The following is a 23579-nucleotide window of genomic DNA, read 5'->3' as shown; positions in this document are numbered from 1 at the left end:
AGTTTGATGTGAATTTGCAGCTGTTTGTGTCCCTGTGCTGCTGGATCCCGCCCGCCCCCCGCCAGTGTCTATTAATTTTTATTCATTTATTGCATTTATATCCCACCTTTTCTCCAAGGAGCTCAAGGTGGCATACATGGTTCTCTTCCTCTTCATTTTATCCTCACAACAACCCTTTGAGGTAGGTTAGGCTCAGAGACTGTGATTGGCCCAGTGAGCTTCATGGCCAAGTGGGGATTTGAACTCTGGCCTCCCAGGTCATAGCCTCACCTCAGACCCTGAATCAGAAGTAATATTTGTAAAACTGAAGTTTAAGTCCTCCCACTGACCTAAGCTTGGGAAAGTAAAATAGCAACACCTCTTCTTTTTCCTTCCCCACACAGGTGCATGGAACTGACTGATATCATAGCCAGCCAAGAGGGGATTAACCCTACCAAATTTTAGAAAGGCAGATCCATGGGTTTCTGTGCTAGTCAAGAATAGATGACAAGGTAAAAGGTTATTTGCCTATTTAAAAGTTGTTTTTTTTACTTAACTTTAATTGTACATCACTTAGAAAATCTATATTATGAGGTGTAAAATAAATATGAATATTATTACTTATTAGGCTAGGAGAGGATCAAATGAATAATGATTTAACAGGCTTTATTTGGAAGTGTGTTAACTAAATGCTTGGCAAGCAACAGATACGTGGCTGACACCACTGAGTAAGTTATGCCTCTTTCCCAGAAGAGGCACATACAAGCCCTGGGTCTGGGTTTGTTGCTCCATTTGCTTCAAAGTCTGTCTGAAGAGCTGTGTACATTTATTTTCTCTGGCTTATTTCCCCCTAAGGCAAGAAGATGAACACCATCTGCCATGATGTTGTCAGATTTCCATCCCATACAACTAGTGTGCAAGAGAAAACTGTGTGGCCATGGTTTTAAATGGACATCCTTAATTTGTAAGGAGAACACATGGCACCCCGATTTGCTTTGCTGCCACCACAGGGATCTTTACAACCATTTGCTACATGTGTGTCTAAGAACCCATGTCTGAATGCATTTACACACAGCACCTTGCATGAGAGGTCAGATCTTTGCTGGAGTCTATTGCTCTGAGAACATACCTGAAATATCCTGTACCCAAAAATGTACTCTTACCCAGAACTATTCCATGGGGAAGTTATTTTAAAGCAATAACAAAGGAATTGATAATAAAATAGTGTGGTGCAGCATTTATATTAAAAAGCACAGGAGTATTTAACTAATATCGCAACTCATTTAAACTCCTAGTCTAAGGGAAATAAGAGTTACTACACTTTTAGAGGAAAATAAAGTGGAGGGCTTACAGGATTCCATAGTTTGCAAAACATTACCTATCCAGGCTACGATGAACTATTCCTGCAGCTATGTGGGTGCGAGGATGTGAGAGACCAAGACTAGAAGCAGGATCAGGAATATGGTGCCTTTGTGATTTCAGTTCTTTGGGAAATCTCTCTGAACTTTCATTCCACCACCCAATGGAATCCTAACCAGGCTTCTTGATCCAGCACTGACATCAGTGTGGAGTTGCATGGAAAGTTTTTTTTTAAAAAAATATTTTATTAAGGGTTTTCTTGTTTTACAGTGTAAGTGTAATGCCTCGTATTTTTTTTTCTTCCATGTAACAATTTTACAAATCTGTTTCATTTGATGAGGCATTAGGGAGAGAAGAAAAAAAAGAAAAGAAAAAGAAAAGAAAAAAAAAGAAAGGGGGTGGAGGGAGGGGAGATGGATGGGGGTGGGGTCGGGTAGCGGTGTTTCTGTTATGCTTAATGTATGTAGAGTTTGGTGTCAGCGTGCTTGTGTTGTTCACTTGTGTTCCTTTGGTGGTGAGAGAGGTTGGGGTTGGCCTAGGGTGTGATTGTTTGTTTGTGATTGGCTGTGGTGATCTTTGTTTTCGTGTGTGAGTGAGGTGGGTGGGTGTTTTGGATCAGGTTAGCCATATTGATTTGTATGCTGTTGGTGGATTATTGTCGTTGTCCTGTTGGGCTGTGTATGTGATAAAGGGGAGCCATACCGGGGTGAAGGTGTCTTCTTCTGTTTGTCCCCGTGTCAGTTTCAGTTTATTAGTTAATTTTTCTAGTAGGGCTGTTTCCCATACTATTTGGTACCATTGGTCCATGCTTACTCCTGACAGGTCTCTCCAGTGTCTGGTTATGGTGTTTAGTTGCATGGAAAGTTGAAGGGGTCTGGGAATCTCTAGTTGGGCATGCACAAGTGAGGGACAATGAGGGGTTTGCTGATATGTACGTAGGTGTGCACAGGGCCAGCCCACCTATGAGGCAAGGTGAAATGACCACCTCAGGTGGCAAAGTCCATAGAAGCAGCAGATCCTGATGTTGATCTTTCTCGCCCTCCCCCTGTCACGGTCTGGTTCACGGGCAATCAAAGTCCTGGCAGGGGACGTCAGGACCAGGGGCAAGATAGCAGGGTGGGAGCAGGATCAGGGGTCCAGAAGCCAGGAGTCAGGAAGCCAAGAGTCCAAGGGTCAGAGAGCCAGGAGTCAAGAAGCTGAGGGTCAGGAAGCAGGGAGTCATGAAGTTAAGGGTCCAAGGATCAAGAAGCAGGGAGTAAAGAAGCCGAGGTTCAAGGATCAGGAAGCAAGAAGCCAAACACAGCAAGGCAGGAAGTGTGTTGTTGTGGCAAAGAGCTGAAGGGAAATGCTGACCTTATACCCCTTCCCAGCTCTTGCCACCAGGTGCTGTGAGTTACCAATCAACCTCACCTGTGAGGCCATGCCTTGCCTCTTCAGAACAAACTTAGGAAGGCCCCAGTCCTGCAAAGTCCTATTGGTCACAGGGCCTGGCTCCTGCATGCACACCTGACACCCCCTTGTTCCTGGTGTAGATCTTCCCTGGCACCTTCTTCCCTGGCAGGGAGAGGGGATGCCATTTGGGGGGGGGCAGCTCAGGTGCCAAAAAGTCTTGAGACTGCTCTGGGTGTGCACAAAGCAGGGTGTGTGAGTATCTCTTCAAGATAATCTCTTGAACAGATTTCCTACTAGGCAGCAAATATTCTGCATGGCCTGCCAGGACACCTGGAATGAGATGCTATTGTTCTACTCATCCCACATTTACATATCTATATTTGACCCAGGAAGCCTATCTTGGGAAGTTAAGATAAGGGTCTTATGTTGGGAACTCTGCATCCAGGGACCTTTTTTGCCATTATCATCGTTTCAGTGATTGAATCATCAAGGTTCCTGTCATACAATAACTTGCTAGAGAGGGTCAGAAAAGAAGTAGGAGTGGTGGGGTGCAATTACCAGAGTCTGCTGCTGTTCATGTCAATTTATGGTCTGGTTACAAACATCAAACGACAGCCAATATAACACCATGTTTAGCTTTCACAAAGGCATCTGGCTTCACTGTCAAAAGTACACATTGGCATTCTGGTGCAGCATCAGAGATTGAGAGCCTCAAAGTGAACTTGAAACATGCCATTCTTCTATCCCTAGAGATGCAACTGCCCAGAATATTTTACCTAAAAAACAGATAATTTTTTTCATCTATAAGACGCCCCCATGTATAAGACACCCCCAATTTTTGGGAACTCAGATTTAAGAAAATGGGGGAAGATGTAACCGTGTATAAGACGCCCCCTAATTTTTGACATTCTTTCTAAGGGAAAAAAACCTAGTCTCATACATGGAAAAATACGGTAATTTGCAAGGTATCAGCAACCTCACTCCACCATCAGACCAATCACCCTTAAAAGAACAAAATGGTCTGTCACAGGTCAGGTGCAAAACAGAGCAGGAAAGTGGTTGTGTTTAGAAGACAATGGTGGTGGTTCTTATAAGAATGTATTATTAATCTTTTGTTGGAAGCCACCCAGAGTGGCTGGGGAAACTCAGCCAGATGGGTGGGGTATAAATATATTATTATTATTATTATTATTATTATTATTATTATTATTATTATTATATACACCATCTTTCATTTTGAGAAGAAATACCAAGGTGGTTTACAAATGAAACACCACAATAAAACTAATTCAATAAAACCAAGTTAACATATCAACCACAATAAAACAACATCAAACTATCAGGAATAGCGGGAACTGGTGTTAATGCACAGGAAAATGCTTTGCTAAACAGGTACATTTTCAGTTATTGGCAGGAATCATTATCACTGGAGCTCACCTGATCTCCATGGGAAAATCATTCCACAAGGTAAGTGTCAGCATGGAAATGTGTTGGGGTTTTTACCCCTACCCCATGAACAAAAAGCAAACAAACCCCAGTGCTCTCAAGACAGTTATATACAAGTTGGAACTCTAGGTTTAATAAGGAAGGAGAAACAAAATTCTTTACACATTTATCGATTCCAACTGGAAAATGTGCAACAGGAATCTCTGCATAATGCTATTCTCTGCAAAATGCACTTCTCTTCCCAAACTGCGACTTGCATGGATGGGGAGAGTTGTTTTTTTTTTAAGAGGTCACTGGAATGACAGCTGAGAGTTTATACTACCTCAGGTTAATCCATTATCCCATGCAGAAGTTACATTTAAGATATACATGCTCCTGCTTAGCTGTGGGTGAAGGGGTACCTGAGAGCATCTGAAATGGGGGTGGCTAGCCATTTTTGGCCAAAGGAGTCACAACCACTCTTGGCCAACCCTCTGGGAACAGTATGCCAGCAGTGGGTGCAGCCCCCCCTGCACTGTTACATGCACATCCAGGACAACCTATTCAGGGTGCTGGGTTCAGCAGACAGTTTTAAACCTCTCGATCCACCCCTGCACAGTGTTTGCTTTAACATGGTTTTCTTTTTGTAGCCACCACCACTGCTGGCCCAGGAAAATATGCTTGGTGCCCTGGATCAGGCCCCAGACCCCAGGTGAGCCACGAAAGGAGTCGTGGAACGTATTAATAAAGTGGCTGCCTCTTAAGGAAGGTTTTGTGGGCATTATAGGTGCCCCAGAACTTAATACTTCACCCAGGTGCTTGGGAGACCACCCTTTGCTTGTATTTCAACTCTTCTGCCTCCAATATATTATTTAATATATTTATATCTCACCTTTCCTTCAAGGAGCTCAAGGTGGCATACATAGTTCTCCTCCTCTCCCATTTAATCCTCACAACAATCCTGTGAGGTAGGTTAGGCTGAGAGACTGAGACTGGTTCAAGATCATCCAATGAGCTTCATGGCTGAGTCGGTATTTGAACCCTGATCTCCCAGGTCTAGTCCCACACTATGCAGCCACAGCAGTTGCTAGTGTAACCATGGCTTGGAGAAAGTGGATAGAGAAAACATCTCTTTCCCTCTCTCATGACACTAGAGACAACCAGCGAAACTGAATGTTGGAAGATGTAGACAAAACAGTAATGCTTCATGCAGCACATGGTTAAACTATAGAACTCGCTCCCTCAGGAGGCAGTGATGGCCACAAACTTGGATGGCTTTAAAGGCGGATTGGACAAATTCATGGAGGATGAGGCTATCAGTGGCTACTAGCCACAGTGGCTATGCTCTGCCTCCACTGTCAGAAGAAGTAATGCTTATGAATATCAGTCGTTGGAAACTGCAGGAAGGGAGAGTGCATTTGGATTTCCACAGGCATCTGGGTGGCCACTGTAAGAACAGGATGTTCAACTAGATGAGCTATTGGCCTGATCCAGCAGGCTCTTCTTATGTTATTTTCTTATTTTCTTACGTACTGTTCTCCAAGTGGGCCACAGCAAGTAAGCTTAAGTGCAGTTCAGAGGGTGTGAAGTCTTCTCACCAGGACAGATATTTCATAGCTGGCTCCCTCATCACTCAGCCATAGGAGCCTGGTGGCAAAAAGAGGGAATTATTGGAAGTGCCAAGATGGTGATCCCTCCTCACCAGCTTCCCAGATGTTCCATCTGCTAATGCTAGTGTTACTGCCATTGTGATTAATAAATACAAAAGAGACCTCATAGAGGACCACCAGAGACCCCATGAGATGCAGCTCAAGATGATGAGCAAAAGTGACAGCACCCAGTAAACCAACCAGAGGAGCCAGAACAGCAGCCTCCTGCAGCTCATCAGGGGTCTGTTTCATGAACTGAGTTGCACAGCCCCCATCCATTCTAAAGGAAGGTAGGAAGGAAAGAACGGTTCTGTAACTTGATCAAATAACTTGAAGGGGTCCCAGACCAAAGGTGGAGAACCTCAGGTCCAGGTTCCAAATGTGGCCCTCCAGTCCTCTGTATCTGGTCCTTGAAACTCTCTTAAGCTATGCTCACCCTTCTTTGCACTCTGGCTGGACTGTGCCTTTGAGCTCTGCTGTTGCCTCTTGCTTGTCTGGATGGAGAATAGAGGCAGATGGTGCATAGAATCTAGACCACTGTACAAAGGTACAATTTAAATTTGTTGCTCCACCCCCCTTTGCCTCTGAACCCACCCCCCACAGGCATGTTGCCTAGAAGGGAATGTGTCCCCTAGGCTAATAATGTGCCCTCCATTTAGACCAATGAAGAGGCATCTCTGTGGCACAATTCAACTCATTTCTTGAGATCTTTCTAGGTGGGATTTTTTCCCAGAAAGAAAAAAAGTTTGGAGGACTGGAATTTGGGGATATTGTTTATCAGTGGAAGCTGGTCATAGAATCATAGAATCATAGAGTTGGAAGAGACCACAAGGGCCATCGAGTCCAACCCCCTGCCAAGCAGGAAACACCATCAGAGCACTCCTGACATATGATTGTCAAGCCTCTGAAAATGAAAATCCTCATTACAAGTCTCCAAATGTATTGCCAGGTAATGAGACTAGACATAGATGCTAAATTCAGAGAGAAGCAACAAATAAAAAAGCTACAGAAACTGCAGTGTTTCTGGAACTCATATAGTTCTTAACATGCAATCAGTCAGATTGGCAGCCTCTGTAGGCGGTCCCCAAATGGGACAACAGACCACCAATTTTACTCCTCAAGTAAGTTATTAGGAAAATAGCAGAGACTGATGAAAACCAAAGTATCTCCAGCTCAGGCTTAGCAACCTGTTAAGGATACAGCTAAATCCCAAGCCTCCTTACTCTTCAGTCCCATTCTGGTCTGTTGGGGCAAATGGGGCACTGCCCCAGTAACTTCCTCACCTCATCCAGCCTCCACCTGCCTGCCTTCTTACTTACAAACAAATCCAAGGGATGGCACTACCTATCAGCCTCCTCCTCTGTTGAACTCCCCGCTCCAGTGGGCATCAGTCACCAAAGTGGCTTACTACAGTGCAGGTGACAAAGTCCTACAAGCCCAACATTTATCAGATGCATGAAGTGTAATCCAAAACTTGCAGGGTATATATGGTCACATGTTTCACCCCATTCTGACTGCAAAACTGAACTTGCAAAAAACAATATGCTCTCTATTATTCCATGTGCTTGGCTTGGTTTCCCTGCTGGCAAGTTCTGATCTATCAAGCAGCCTTCTGGAAACAGTTGAAGCTTTCTCTCCCCCAACCCTCCAGCCCTGCCTCAGTCTAAGAATCTTGCTTAATAGCTAGATTTGTTTACTATGAATCACAGGGTACCTTTCCTTACTATTATGTGTATTATGGAGAATGTTTTATAAATGCCCTAATAATTACGGGTGTGGGTTTTTGTCCTGCGGTTAATGAACTCCTTGGAAATGTGCTCCAGCCTCCACTAAGCTGTCAAAAACCCTCACAGCTTTTGGAGTAAAGAACAGGCGTGGCACTCAGTAAAGCCCAGGCATGAGAAAAAAGCATCACTCATTTCCAAATGGATGCCACTTTTTCTAATTCAGACTTGCTTGGAGGCTTTGAAAATCCTGTAGCAATCTTAAGGACGGCATCCATCATTCCTTCCTAGAGGAACTCGGTTGAGTGCCAATTAGTCTGGAAGTGCAACAGTCTTCCACCTCTCCCCAAAATAAGGGTGTGGGTCTTACATACTTGGGGAATCTCCTAGGTATGAAGAAGAATAGCAGATTTTAAATTAAAAGAAATATCCTCCCTGTGAAGTGTCCTGATGCCAGGAGAATTTACTATCTAACACGTGCCAATATAGGTGGATGCAGTTGATAAATTATGCAACAGCGGACTAAGTTATTTAAATACAATTAATCACAAATACACCCTTTTTGAGCCCCTTCAGTGATTGATACAGGATTAGATGACATGCCCTGAGATATTCAAGCACTGGCGGAGGAACAGGGGTGGGGGGTGGGGAGCGCACTGCCCCTGGAGGCACGATCCCGGTGGGGTACCATTGTGGCTACCCCGCCCCCCCCGCGCTGGGTGCCACGCCCTGCAGGTGGCACGCCACACCCCCAGGACGCGCACCATGCCCCTGCAGGAAGCACGTCATGCCCCCGGGATGCATGCCAGCCACGCCCCCGCCTCTTCTCCGCCCCCCGCCAGAGCTTGAAGTTCCGCCACTGTATTCAAGGTGTAATTTTTGAAGCACACTGATAAGAAATGAAACACTTTATGCCAAAGTCTTCCCTTACAGACAGTCAAATGCAGATTTAAGATATATTAAAGCTGCAAAATGTATTCCTTTAGATAGTCTGAAAAATTTCTCCACCTTGTGTGCTAAACTGCCATTAATAGCCCTTTCCTCCATGATAGACTTTTTGTCATGAATTTGTCTAATCCTCTTTTAAAGCCATCCAAGCCTCTTGTGGGAGAGAGTTCCATAGCTTAACTACGTGCTGCATTAAAAAGTCATTTCTTTTATCTGTCTAGAATCCTCCACAACCCAGCTCATAGGAGCCAAGTCTTAAGGGCCAAGATCCCTTCTCCCCCATAAAATATTTGAAGGGTCTCTCCCCCCTCAAGTTGATGGGCATTGCTATTCAAATGTGTGTGTGTGTGTGCTGCGTCTTGTGATTATTTTATTTAAGTTGGCACCCCTGGTCCAGCTTCATTAAAAGGTAAAGGGACCCCTGACCATTAGGTCCAGTCGTGACCGACTTTGGGGTTGCGGCACTCATCTCGCTTTACTGGCCAAAGGAGCTGGCGTACAGCTTCCGGGTCATGTGGCTAGCATGACTAAGCCGCTTCTGGTGAACCAGAGCAGCGCACGGAAACACCGTTTACCTTCCCGCCGGAGCGGTACCTATTTATCTACTTGCACTTTGACATGCTTTCAAACTGCTAGGTGGGCAGGAGCAGGGACCGAGCAACGGGAGCTCACCCCGTCGTGGGGATTCGAACCACAACCTTCTGATCGGCAAGTCCTAGGTTCTGTGGTTTAACCCACAGCGCCACCCACGTCCCTTGGTCCAGCTTCATTAGATGTTGACAAATTCTTATTTTATGAAAGAGAAAAAACTGTTCACTATCCACTTTTTCCACACCCTGCATAATTTTATAAACTTCTGTCATGCTGCCTCTCACTGGCCTATTCTCCCCAAGTGAAAAACGCTGCAACTTTTCCTCATAAGGGAATTGCTTCATCCCCATGATCATTCTAGTTTCCCTCATCTGAACCTTTTACAACTCTGCAATATGCTTTTTTTAAGTGAGGCGACCAGAATGGTACAATGCATTCCAAATGTGGTTGCACCATAGATTTGTATAGCAGCATGATATCAGTAGTTCCTGCCCTCCCCCTAATTCCTTTCCTAATGTTCCCTAGCATAAAGGGAAAGGGAAAGGTACCCCTGACCGTTAGGTCCAGTCGTGGACGACTCTGGGGTTGTGGTGCTCATCTCACTCTATAGGCTGAGGGAGCCGGCGTACAGCTGTACGGCGTACAGTACATGTGGCCAGCATGACTAAGCCGCTTCTGGTGAACCAAAGCAGCGCACGCAAATGCCATTTACCTTCCCGCCGGAGCGGTACCTATTTATCTACTTGCACTTTGACGTGCTTTCGAATTGCTAGGTTGACAGGAGCAGGGACCGAGCAATGGGAGCTCACCCCGTCATGGGGATTTGAACTGCCGACCTTCTGATCGGCAAGCCCTAGGCTCAGTGGTTTAACCCACAGCACCACCCGCATCCCTAGCATAGAACTTGCCCTTTTTATTTAATGGATTTATCGCATTGACATGTAGATCTCACCTTTTCCCCTCAAGGAGCTCAAGAAGGTGGCGTACATGATTCTCTCCGTTATTTAATCTCCACAGTATCCCAATGTGATACATTGAGAGGCAGTAACTGGCAGAAGGACATCCTCTGAGCTTCATGTCTGAGTGGGAATTTGAACCCTGGTTTCCCAGTTCTTAGTCCAGTACATAGTCCAGTACTAAGGCAGTGCTGCCACACGCTGGATCACCATCTTAATCAATGTATCCATTACAACCCCAAGGTATCATTCCTGGTCAGGTCCATGAGCGAACAGTATATGTGAAATTGAGATTATTATGATTTTTTTTTTTGCCCCAAATGTGCATCAGTTTATGCAATTTATTTATTTTTTAAATTGAATTGCATTTGCTATTTTTCTGTCCGTTCAGCCAGCTTGGAGAGGTGCTTTCGGAGCTCTTCGCAACCCCTTTTTGTCTTAACCACCCTGGTTTAACCACCATCAACAAACTTGGCCGTCTCCTCGGTCCACCGCGAACTCTAGATTGTTCTACCTGAATCTAGACCTCCTAACGCCAGTAGTTAGGCCCCATTAGGCAGTACGACTGGGGGCCTATAGGAAACATCCAGGAACACTTTTATATTGAAAGTTACTTCAAAAGTTGCCTTTGAAGGGGTGTGGGGATAAAAAAATGCAAAAGAATCCCGAACACCTTCAACCATCCCGCCTACTTCTTTTACACAAGAAAAAAAACAGGAGGCGATGCATATGATTGGCTTCAGAACCTGCCACTCCAAGCACCTAGGTCTTGGATTGACGCCTGGGGATGACAGTCCCTGGAAACGCGATCTTCTATTGGTCACGATAGCTGCCAATCCGATTAAAGGGGCCGCTTCAACTCTGAGGTAGCCCGAAGCCTGATTGGTTGGGTCCGGTTTCGCAATCGCCTCTCTCCCTCTCTTGCCCCCCCCCCCGCGTTTGGAAAGAATCGAGAGAGAGAAAGAGAAAAGCGAGTCGGGCCTGGCCGGGCTCGCGCCTCCCCCCCTCCCCGCGCAGCCCCCTGGATCGATACCTGGGCCAGGTACGGCACGAGACTGGGCGGGGCCGGGGAGAACGTCTTCCTTCCCTATGGGGCAGTAGGAAAAGGGGGCATGGAGGGGGGCAGGCATGGCGGGAAGAAGGAGACACGAGAGGGCCCCCCCCTCAGAAAGGCTTCTATCACCCTCCTCCCCCCACTTGTTGTGGGGAATTATAAACGGGACGGAAAAGGGGTTGGGGAGACGCCTATGGGGCAGATTGGGGGCGGTGCCAAACGCGGCTAGAGGGGTGAGAGCTCCCCCTCCCAAGGAATGTGTTTGTTTATATGTGTATATTTACTTCACCAATATAGGGCCGACCGCAGAGCAGGGAGTTGTCACGGTGGCTCGCGAAGGCCCAGAAACGTGTGGGGTGGTGTGTGTGTGTGGGGTGGTGGTGGTGGTAATAGTGATGTGGGGTAAAGAGGAGGGGGGTTCGTGGTGTGGAGGGGGAGAGTTTCCCATGTTTTTCTGTATGGGGCAGGAGGGAGTGGGGAGCGGGGGCTGGAGGGTTAGGGGGGGCCTCTAAGGTAGGAGCATCTGTGCCCCATAGCCGGGGCGAGAGGCGCGTGGCTTCCCCACGGAGGGGGACCCGCCGGCCGTGCCGAGGAGCGCGTGTCTGGAGCGCGTCTCTCTCTCTCTCTCTCTGAAGTATGATGCAACCTTCGAGCAACTCTGCCTTCGTCCCTGCTGAGATGAGGTCATGTCTTGGCACATGGGAAATCCCCCAGGGGAGGGAGGGAGCGGGAGAGAGAGCGAGAGAGTGCCTGAGTCCACCCTTCTTAGCCTGCCTAAAGGGTCTTTCTTAGGCTGCACCTTCTTTCCAGGCTCTGAGCTGCAAAGCTGCAGGCTTCCCTTAATAACCTGTTCTGTTTTTTTAGAGAAGCTCCCAGGACATTTGATTCCGAATGCAGCTGGTTTGGGCCGCTCGTTCCTTGCCCCTACTTGTGTTGAGGCGAGCCTTCTCCTTTTTTTTTAAAACCCACATGAAACAAATCCAGCTCAGGGCAAACTTAACAGAAGAGCGATCACAAGCGTTTCCCACAATTCTCTCTTCTCCACGTTTCAGTTTCCGTACACATCGGCACAAGTCTGGGCTTTGCTGTTCGTAGGTCAGCCTGTGCACCTACCTCCTCTGTGCTCTCAGGAGTTTCAGGAAATGGTAATTGTCATGTTGCTAAAGAGTTGTTCAACATGTAAGGACACTGAGCATTGAGGCTAGGGCTCCTATCTGTGGTTAGATGAAGGCAAAAGTGAAAACTGTTTCCCAAGTTAGGGGAAACGTAAAAAATAATAATTAAATTTGACATGTATTCTAGGATTATTATAACATTCTTGGTTTCAAAACTAGCTGCTTTTTCTGCCAGGGAGTCTGCAGCCAGTGATCTTTGAAATAACTTGCATTGCTAAAATCCTATGCCCAGCCTAATGCATTGCTAAAATATTGTCCCCAACCTGATATCCTCCAGACATTTTGGATTACGATTTCATTAGCTCCAGCCAGCATGCCAGTGCTAGCCGGGGATGATGGAAGTTGTAATCCAGGACATCTGGAGAGCACCAGGCTGGGGAAGTCTGCTCTGTAAAATAAAATCCATGTTGTGCATACAAGTCCTATAGATTCTGAGGGAAGTTGTGACTTTTCCCTGTATGTGTCTCAGGTCTTACACTTTTGGAAACCTCTGTGAAATCCTGCAATGTACTTTTAAATGTATTAAGATCTGCCACTCAGGATACAACATTACTTTGCCTGAGATACTACTTTTAAAATGGGGACAATTAGAAGCAAGGGTGAACACATTAAAGGACACATTGTCTTTAAGAGGGATTGCCACTTTTCCTATTCTCACTACCAGCCACACCCTCATGATAGAAAAGTTGCTGCTGTGTACAAGTATGTATTGATTTGTAAGTATGGAGCACCTGTGCTTTGGCATAGTTTTTTGTGCTTTATTTTGTGCTTTGGCATAGTTTACCCACCTCCTTTGGCATTTCAGTGTCACATTTAAGTGCTTTTTTATGTAACTTGAAACTGTAGCCAAATATTTTACCATCCCTTGATTCAAATTTGTTAGAGCTACGAAGGTCCTGGGGGGGGGGGGCAGTGCTAGTTTGTGGGCTGCCAGTCAGTTTTTTCTGGGCTCACCAAGTGGTCACCACTGAAGTTTTATTTGCTACATTTATATCCTGCCTTTACTCCAAGCTGCTCAGTGCAGTGTTCATAGTTCTTGGATTGTGTGCAACTAAGTTTTAGGAGTAAATCCACTGAAATATTTAGGCTCCTGGTGAAAATGTTTCTCTTCAACCAGTCGTTTGGCTGATTAACATTCTGTGGCCTTTTAAATGTGTCTGGGGGGTGTTATTGTAGAGACCTAGAGACTTCATATTTGACTTTCCAGACTTTGTTGAGCATTGAATGGTATGGCTTCTCTCCTTCGTTAGGGCTTAGAGAGCAATATTCAGTTCTCACAAAAAAATAAAAATAAAATGGAGAGCCCTGTTCCAGTGAGGCAGCCATGGTATTAGCCAGCTATGATTGGTGGGATGGAGCTTTTAGCAACAGGTATAGCAGCAGCAAGAGAGGTACCTTTACCTGACTCCCATATCCTTTCTGCCATGTATCCTAATCAATATTATTATTTCTCAATAGTCTCCTGCCAACTAGAGTGAAGTAGCTGAGTATGACAGGGTGTGATACCCCAGGGAAACAGGTCTGGCTGGCCCCATTATATATGTCCTGCTATCTTGGGGAAAACATGTTTTTTGTGGGGAGGCTGACTTGAGATCATCTGCTGCTGTGGATATTTCTCTTTCTTGCATTTTATTATGTTTGGATTGTTTTTAAAAATGTATACCTCTCTTTTCTGTTATTAGACTTCAATAAGAATAAAACAAAAGGTGGCAGTAGGCATGGGGTGCTCTGTGACAAACCTGAGGCTCAGGGCTTCTACTGCACTTGTGTGTCATTTGCTGGGAATTAGCTCACTTCCTATCTTCAGCATGCACAGTTTATCTCAAGTGCCATATGCTGTTCTTCATCACCCTCACAACATCATTACTGTAGATAACTGCGGCAACCATAGCTATTGAAAGATAGGGTGGATGGCTGGAGTCCTGATTAACAGCCAGGAGACTGAGAGGTGTTGAGTGGAGAGATGTGTAAGAAGGAAAAGGAATGGTTTTCTGTATATATTTATTTGTATTGATGGTTTTATTGTGTATTTCTGTAACATTTGTTGTGTTATTGGTGGACTTCTTGGGCCACAGTCATTTGAAAGGTGCCCATCAAACTAGTATCCAGAGCATATCCCCCTCCGTGAAAACTACCTTGATCACTTGCAAACCTTATGTCCAGTGCATAGCCTACACTCTACAGACTTGGTAAAAGAAATAGATGCGTCTGCATTATCTGATGCTGCAGTACACCATTAAGACTACCATGCTGAGTGGCAAAAGCAAGCTTACTATAACTGCTTGCATACCTTTTCTTTTAAATTGGTGTAAATGTTTATCTTAAATCTGTTCTTATGATACTGATGTAGGACCAGTTATGCTAGTATGTTTTTCTTGCAGACAATATCAGAAAATTGCTTTATTCTCTTGTGTGGCCATCCCAGGGGGTTTTCTCATTAGAAGATGGTTTAAGACACTCAGCATTTCTGCTTTATTCAGTTTTTCTGATTCTGTCTCTCCCCGCCTCCCTTCTTCCCATCTTTAACTTCAGTATTTTCTTTAATTTTTCAAACAAAAAACTTTAGCAGCTTGGTCTGAAAATTATGCTAAAATAAACTGTAAACGACACACCATTGAAGTATAAGTTGGATTTTTAAAAATAATGTTGCTGTAATAAGGAAATGAACTTGAAATCTGCCTTGGCTACTTCCTTGTAACAAATGGTTGTGCCTGCTTATACCTTTCTAAGAGGCTAATTTGAGCAAGAGGAAGCAAGTGTTGCAATTGTGAGTTAACAAGGTAGCTGGAAATCTGCCTCTGTGTATTTGGATCATTCTCTTGAAGAGCTTTTTCCAGAGTGTAAGGTCCAGAACTCCTCACAGCAGAATTCATTTTACAAGAAAGAAATGGCATCTCTTTTTGTGTGTCTTCCTCATTACTCTGTTCAGCCTTCAGTTTCCATGGGGACAGTGCTGTGGGGAAAACTTCCAGCATAGTATGACCACACCTTTTGGGTGCATCCTATTCTTTTCTTTACAATTGCAGCAAGGCAAATGAGGCTCAGTGTTCTATTCTGAAAATACCTTATCTGGCTTTGGGTATCGGGTGATGGCAGTATTGCCTCTTGCTGATGTACTTAAACATCTTGGCTCTGTCATTAAACTTTATACCCAATAGGTTTCTTCACTTAAGCTGAAGGAAAGAGGCTCTTCTGTTTGTCCATCCTGACAAATTATTTTGGGAATTGGTCACACCTTGCTTGTGTTTTTTAAGTTGTTGCCGTACAGCGCAGTTCTATGCATGTCTACTCAGTAGCAGAGCCTTTGAACTCCTAGGTAGGTGTTCGTAGGATTTCAGCCTCGGTGTTGGTCTTTTAAGCCTTCAAAGGGGTCCATATGCTGTTGGCATTGACCTTCCTATGTTTGATTTGCTTTGGCTAGATTCCTCTGTAGCCAAATTTCTCTAGGTTTCCAGTATTTTATCCCTATATTAGATTAATTATAGCATCCCTGTGTACTGAATAAAAATATCAAATGTATAACAGAATAATGGGAAAATGTTTGCATGCCAGTTAAAAACTTACAATTTCCCACAGGCCTTTTGAGATTTAATTACCTGGACAAGTTTTGGATATTTGTGCTGTAGCTGACTGGCTGTTTTTATCTCTTTTGACTTGCTGTAGATTTTGCTTTTATATTTTATGAATGTATCCTGCTCTGGCATCAGATGGGTGGTTTTTTTTTTTTAATAAAAAAAAGAGAGGTTAATTTTACCTCCCAAGGTCTAGGGCCCCTGCTCAAAGCAGTGTATCTGAAAAGAGGAAACACTTTCTAGGCTTCGGGAAGGGCTGGGCATGTGCTACATTGAGAGATTCTAGACTGGAGCTAGTGGAAGTTGTGGGCCTTTTGCAATGGCAACCTCTCTGTGTGACACCTTCCCAAAAAAAGATTTGGCCGGCTACCTCACTCATTGCATTTAGAAAGCGGGTCAGGTCCTTTCTTTTTATTTCCTTTTTTAAGGACAGCTTTTATGAATTAAGTGTGTTATTGAAGCTGATTGTTGTATTTGCTATGTGTTTTATAGAGCCATGTTTGGCTAAGAGGCAAAGAGTGAATGTAATAAGGGTGTTTGGCAGCCCAGGATGCAAATACCGTATATTTCGCTCTATAAGACGCACTAGACCACAAGACGCACCTAGTCTTTGGAGAAGGAAAACAAGAAAAAAAATATCTGAATCTCAGAAGCCAGAACAGCAAGAGGGATCGCTGCGCAGTGAAAGCAGCAATCCCTCTTGCTGTTCTGGCTTCTGTGATAGCTGCGCAGCCTGCATTCGTTCCATAAGACGCACACACATTTCCCCTTACTTTTTGGGAGGGAAAAAGTGAGTCTTATAGAGCAAAAAATACGGTAATTCATTCTATGTATTAGAGAGGAATAATTAGAAATTGCAATATTTGGATGAGATTTCCGACTAAATATTAGGAAGGATTTTCTGACAGTAAGAGCTGAATTTCCGACTAAATATTAGGAAGGATTTTCTGACAGTAAGAGCTGCTTGACAGTGGAAAAGATTCCCTTGGATGGTAGTGGACTCTCTTTCCTTGGAGGTTTTTAAGCATTGTTGGATGGCCATATGTCATGTTAAGTTGTGATTCTTGCATTGCAGGGGGGTTGGACTAGATGATTCTTGGGGTCCCTTGCAATTCTACAATTCCATGAATCTATATATTTAGGGATGCAATTCCTTGCTTACTTCCTGTTATGAAAGTGCACATTTCAGTATGGTAGTTCATAATAAAGGTTCAAGCATTAAACATATGTAAAATCCAAACATTAGGTAGAATTTTGAAAATAAAAAGTTCATTGTTGGCTTATCTGCAGTTGTGAAGGTTAATCACATATGCAGCTGCCCCTACATTGCTTGGGATATAAATTTCTGTACTTTAAGCTTTCATGATGCGCAGGCTTTGAGACTTTCATTTGCCACTGAGGGCATGTTCTTGCCCTCTGGTGAGTGTCATGAGCCCTGGACTTCTGCCCAAACCTGGACTTGCAGAATGGTGGTGAGAATCCACACATTAGTGTGGGAATAGTCCATGGTTGGGAGGAGGATGGGGGCCTACAAAGCATTATAAATCCCATAGCAGCATAGTGCTGAACAGACAAGCCCCTGCTATTCCTTTTCATAATTGCCCCTGGGAAGTGGTGGTCCAGGAGCTGCACTAGGTATATATGGAGACATTATGGAGATAGAAAAGAAAAGCCTCTGTACTCACTTACAAGTGAGTAAATATACTTGTTTGCATGACTCCTGTATTCAATTCAACCTGGAAAGATTTGAGCAAAGTGTGTCTAAAAGTACAGCAAATGTAGAGCAAATGTTAGACAGTAAGACCAGTTGCCAAGACAGGGTTGTGAAATTGGAAGCTTTTTAAGACCTGGCTAGACATTTGTCCACTAGGGATGTCTTTATGATAGCTCAATACATCCAGGCATGTTGCCGGGAGGTTGCCTAAGGGTGAGGCAATAAGGCAAGTCAAATAGCTGTAAAGGCCCTCAGCAAAAGGCATAGAAATAAAAACTGCATTTATTCCAGAGTCCAGACATGTTTTGACAACTGTAATTCTGAAACTACCAGTCCGTAGGAACACCATATTCTTCATTGTGTACATATACATATGTCCGCATGCCTGTCAAGAACACCAACCTATGCCCTTAAAGCAGAATAATTCAAATGCAAATTTGCTAATATCCAAAGACTTCAGGACTGTCTTGCAACATAATCTTCTGCATATCTATTCAGAAGTAAGGTTCATTGAGCAAAATAGTACTCTCATCCAAGTGTTTGATGGATTGCACAGCATTTTTTGCTTTTTCTGCTAATTTGATGGACATCTAATTGTCTGTGTATGTGTGCCGACACATACATACATAGATGAATATGAATAGTAACAGTGATCTGTTAAATTAAGAATTCTAAAGTATTGGAAAAGGAGAGAGATGTCCAATAGGGCTGTGCAAAACAATATTTGTTGCAATATCTGAAAAGTGAGTACAGAACCCTAGTCTCGAAATACATTCGGAGTAAAGAATATAGTATCCCTGTACTGCTGTGATCTTTTGTAGGCTGTAGTATCGGACACTCCTTCCCTCAGTAATGCAACTTCTGCTGCTGAGTACACAGCACACCAAGTACAAGCAGATCTGGCTTACTGAACACAATGCATTCCCTGGGAATCATTAGTTAGGCGAATGTTTGCATTAAGAAGTCCACAATTTTCATTATTTCTTATGGAAATATTTCTAATGTGGGATTGGTCCAATATCTTTTCACTCCCTCTTTCCATGACTGATGCTGACCAGCAAAACACAAATAAACAAGAAAGTTGGCTGTTTGGTTATGTGAATCTGCAAAATGTATAGCAAAGTTTGGGTGTAATTTTTTAAAAATACAACACACCATCATTGTCTGTCACACTTGCACAACCACATTCCCTAGTAGAGTTGTCAGGCTGGATCAGGCTACAAGTCCATCTAGTTCAGCATCTTGATTCTGGGAAGCAGGACAGTAGCCCTTCTGCATTCTTAACCCCTAGCAATTAGTATTCAAAAACACAGTGCCTTTGAAGCACCTGGTCTAGTAGCCATTGATAGGCTTGGCCTCTGTTTCATTTGTCCTTTTAAAGGAATCTTAGCTAGTCGCCAAAGCAGCATGGCTGGCAGTTTTGCCTGTAATGCCAGAATTTTTTATAACACTGGATGTGCATTGGAATTCACAACTGGGTTACAGTTCGAACAGTGGCATGTATTTGATAAACGTTCAAGTTCTTGAGTTACTGCATGTTGAACTTGGGTCACAGGTCTAACAAAGTTGAAGATTTTTGGTAGAGGGTGTAGCCTCTGCAACTTTCCTACACAAGAAACAGGGCTGTTCAGGACCCACTTCAGAAAACTCATTCTTTATTTATTTTTTATCAGATCTGTTTTTGTTTCCATTTGAACTGGTTTGTTTGTTTTTTTTGAATGAGGAATACCCCCCCCCCAATTTGCTTTATTTAAGGCGAAATTTGATGATAAAGGGTTCCAGGGGGCATCACATATCCCTAAGTTGATTTTTGTAAAAAAAAATAAATCAAGATCAAGGCATTGAGGTTGGCTCATGGTTGGTGATTGGCATACTGGAGTGGGAAAGGATGCGACTTATTTGCATGAAGAATCGCCTATGTGTTTTTTCTATGCAGTCTTCTAATGCAGATGACAAAGACAATTCTATGGGTGTGCCATTGGAAATTTCCCAACACTTTCTTTTTCATTCTAGGTTTAACTTGTGATTGATCCACGTGAAGATTTAAGAAACATCCTGGCAATCTAGAACACCTTACTTTCTCTAATAAATCATACTGTGGGTTTAAAGAAGAGCCTGTCCAAATGAGCAAGACATCACAGCAGAACACAACTGCAGAAAGCAACGGAGTAAGTGTCATCTACACCCAAGCACAAGCGAGTGGGTTGCAGCAGGTTCCTCAGTTGGTGCCTATTAGTCCTGGAGGTGGAGGCAAAGCTACGCCTCCCAGTAAGCAGGGCAAGAAGAATTCCACAATTGATAGAAACAGTGATGAGTACCGCCAGCGCAGGGAGCGCAACAACATGGCGGTGAAAAAGAGTCGTTTGAAAAGCAAGCAGAAGGCCCAGGATACTCTGCAGAGGGTCAACCAGCTCAAAGAGGAGAATGAACGCTTGGAGGCTAAAATCAAGCTCCTGACAAAGGAACTGAGTGTACTCAAAGACTTGTTTCTTGAACACGCTCACAACTTCACAGACAGTGTGCAACCTCTTGGCACAGAAAGCACTGCCACAAATTCAGATGGCTCTGGACAGTAGGTGCCCTTTCTCAGCTCATGGGCAGAACAGTATGGACACAGCCCTCCTTACACAAGTCAGGTGCAGCAGCAGAGAAACTTCTCTAAACTTTGTAACATCTGTCATTTTGTGGCTTGTTCTGTTTTTCTAAATAGTAGGCTTAACACTGAAAGGTTGTTTCAAGTAAACTGCAAACTGTTTATTACTAAGTATTTGTTTTTCATTAAGTGTTAATGTATTTTCTGCTCTGGCATTTTTGACTAATTGAAATGATAAAAATGAACAAACACCCCCAAAATTTACATCAGTAAACATTGGCCCGCAGTACTTGGGCAACTATAATTAAATGATTAGTTGTTTAATGTATTCTGAGTGGTTTAAATTGTGCTGATTAATTGGGCTGCAGTTCTTAAATGTTTTTAGTATAACAACTTTCAGAAATCTTGTTTGAAATGGCAGGTGACACATAAGGGTCATCCCCTCTCCTGCACTCCACTTTTGCAGGAAGGAAGCCTCTTTCTGAGGTGGTGCCTGCTACGACCCTTAACAGTCATAATCTGAAGTATGGAGAATCTAAAGAGTGTTGATATGCAGAATCATAGAGATTTACAACTGTTATTAAGTTGTGATTTGTGATTAAATCAACACAGGGTTTTTTCAGCAGGGTCACTGAAACAATCAAATACCCAGTGTAGAGATTGACTATTTTAAAATGATTGGTGCAAAAGCTGGTTTAAAGCATATTTATTTCTTCATTGCTTATTTTTTGTGGTGTGAGGTTCACTGAAGCAACCTGTTTTTGATTGTCAGGGTGGGATGTTTCAAACATGTAGCATAAAGCCTTGCTGGATACAGCTCCCATAGTCTTATGGGTTATGTTCAGTAACAGTGCCTCAGAAACAGTAAGGCTTGCTAAGGCTCAGATGACGACCACATTTTGTAGGCTTGTCAGGCATTATTAGTCTGTGGTCTGAATGCAGGTCCAAGCCTCTCCCTAACATTGCTACCAACAGTGGGAGTGAAGTAGCATTGCCTAGCTGCAAGCTGATCACCATTTTAATTGCCTACAATGCCGACAGTGTCAGCCTTTCTGGCATTGTGAGAAATCTTGTCCCTCCATATAAGTCTTTGGCTGAGAGGACCAGAGCAGTTGTCAGCATTGATGAGGCCAAGGTAGCTGGTAGTGCCAGTGGGCTTGAAGAGTTCTAATGTCAGCCCTAGGAGTGGATTTCAAGATCACTCTCTTCAGTTCCCATCACTGTGTGTAGAAGGGAATGACTTCACAGGGAAATGGTGTATATTTAAATATGGATTGCCCTGTCTGAGGTTTGCAGCTGATGACAATGTAGGAGCTTGGGGCCTGACAAGTATTGTGGCTCGCAGCCCCTTTTGTGACAAATGGCAATGAATGGTAAGTGCAGGAGACTGGGTTATGATAAAGGGTTGTGCAGAAGGAGGGCCATTCAAAAACTAAATGAGATGGGCATTTCAAACCCCCTGACCTCCTTTATCCAGGGACTTCTGCATCCTAATACTAGAACTGCACTGCTGTCAAGATGCAAGGGAGCTTCATACTAATTAACTGGGGCTGAAAGAAACATGAAGCGCTGGCCTTTGATACAAGGTTAGTTGACCTGGCTGTTCACTGCCCTGTGACCCAAATTACTGTATTTTTCGCTCTATAACACGCACCAGACCATAACACGCACGTAGTTTTTAAAGGAGGAAAACAAGAAAAAAAAATATTCTAAACGAAATAGTGGATATATGATTTTTGTGGTTCATGCTGTGGCCACAGACATGTGATCTGACAGTGAGTTTGGAGTAGCCCGATGCAAAAATCCTGAGGATCCATGCTTTGTAACCACGGAGGAGGGAAGGAAGGGGAACCATGGATCCTCTGCTCACGACTGCAGCAGATCCCCCCCGCCACCTGCAGGCATTCGCTCCATAACACGCACAGACATTTCCCCTTACTTTCTAGGAGGAAAAAAGTGAGTGTTATGGTGCAGAAAATACGGTAGTTGGTTATTCTGCAGCCAGGACTTTTTCAAAAAACAAGCCTTGTAACAGGGTCCACAAAATTAATTCCTTGCTTATTGGCATTCCTTTGAGGGTGGGTGGGTGGGTGGAGAACCTTAGTTTTTTATATACACTTTTCCAGTGCTGGTGATAAGCCCCCTTATTTTATCTTTGTGGTGTATAGGAAACTTAACACATTAAAAAGAGCAGGGAAGTTGATATAACCTTTAATTTATTTTCCCTCAACTATTTTCATTCATAGTATGTTTGCATATTGGATTAGCAAAAAATACTTTTATACCTCCCCTTCCTTTGCAGTCATTGTGTTGTACATGTATTTAGAAAGACTGAGTCAAGAACTCAGTGATGATAGACAAGAATAATTAAAAAGAAGACTTTACAAAATCATGCTCGTGTGTACTTGTGGAAATTTCTCTTGAAAGAGCTAGTCACAGAAGGCCAAGTAAAGTAGCTGGTGGGGAAGATTCAGTGCTTGATGGAGCAGGGAGGGGAGCAGGTTAGCAGATTACTTTCTTGGTCATACTAGAAATCTTGTTCAGTATGCATGAGCCGCTACTTACATGATCAAAAGCTAGGAGAACACAATATCTGTCTAGAAGCAAACAGAGCAGGGTCCATGCCTCATCTTTTTCTTCACATACACGTGACATAGAAAGGAGCTCTCACTTTGGAAGCCAGTATAGTGTAAATGGACAGAATGCTGCATGTTGGATTCCTGTTTGGCTCAGAAGCTGATTGGGTGGCTGCGAGCAAGTTGTTGCTTAGCTTATTACTAAGGGTTGTGCCACACTCCACTCACCATCCCTCCTCCCATTCCCCTCACACTAACCCCACACTAGAGCTTCCCCTTCCAAGCCCATACAACTAAACATGCTTTTCACCTTGCACCAAATTTTCAGATGCCCCTTGTCTTCTGTAGCCTTGCTTTGTAACGTTTTCACCTTGACTCCAAGTTTCCTTCCTCTCCTTTTGTCAACTTCCCCATGTACAGAAGCTAACACCAAAAAACCTTCCTTAACACCCCTCTAGCTGTACTCTAACCTTGCTTTAATCTGCCACTCCCCCTACCCACTTCTCTGCCATTAAAAAAAATCACCCCTTTCTCCCTGTTTTTACCCCATCCCTGCTTTATTCAAATTTCTGCTTAAAAATTGTAGTTTAAAACTACAATTTTCCTTTGCTGTCCTGCAACCTGCCTTCTCTTTCTTCTCCTCCCTTCATGCAAATCCAGGATTGTAATGGGGCACTACATATCCTCCAACAGGGGATGCGTATTGACACCTTTACATTTTTATGTATATGGGAAGATAAATTAACCATTATGTTTCAGGAGACATATAACCATATTCTGAATCAAATACCTGTTTATGAAATAAAATGCTGCAATAAAAAGGACACCTGTGTGATTAAATAACTTTACAACTGAGTGAAGGAGTAATTCCT

The 23579-nt window shown here is 43.7% G+C and overlaps 1 protein-coding gene across 1 annotated transcript; it reads left to right on the top strand.

Annotated features, from left to right (window-relative positions):
- The first annotated feature begins 10943 nt into the window (after positions 1–10943).
- On the top strand, positions 10944–22521 carry CEBPG (CCAAT enhancer binding protein gamma). Its single transcript, XM_083625401.1, has 3 exons — positions 10944–11065; positions 19552–21760; positions 22118–22521. Exon 2 carries the CDS (start codon positions 19662–19664, stop codon positions 20112–20114), a length of 453 nt encoding a protein of 150 aa, XP_083481527.1. The 5' UTR covers positions 10944–11065; positions 19552–19661; the 3' UTR covers positions 20115–21760; positions 22118–22521.
- Positions 22522–23579: the final 1058 nt, after the last annotated feature.

Source organism: Podarcis filfolensis (assembly GCF_964270895.1).
Source record: "Podarcis filfolensis genome assembly, chromosome: 8".
In the NCBI taxonomy this organism is placed as follows: domain Eukaryota; kingdom Metazoa; phylum Chordata; class Lepidosauria; order Squamata; family Lacertidae; genus Podarcis; species Podarcis filfolensis.
Note: the sequence above shows the minus strand (reverse complement) of the source record. Positions and strands in the feature narration are given on the sequence as shown.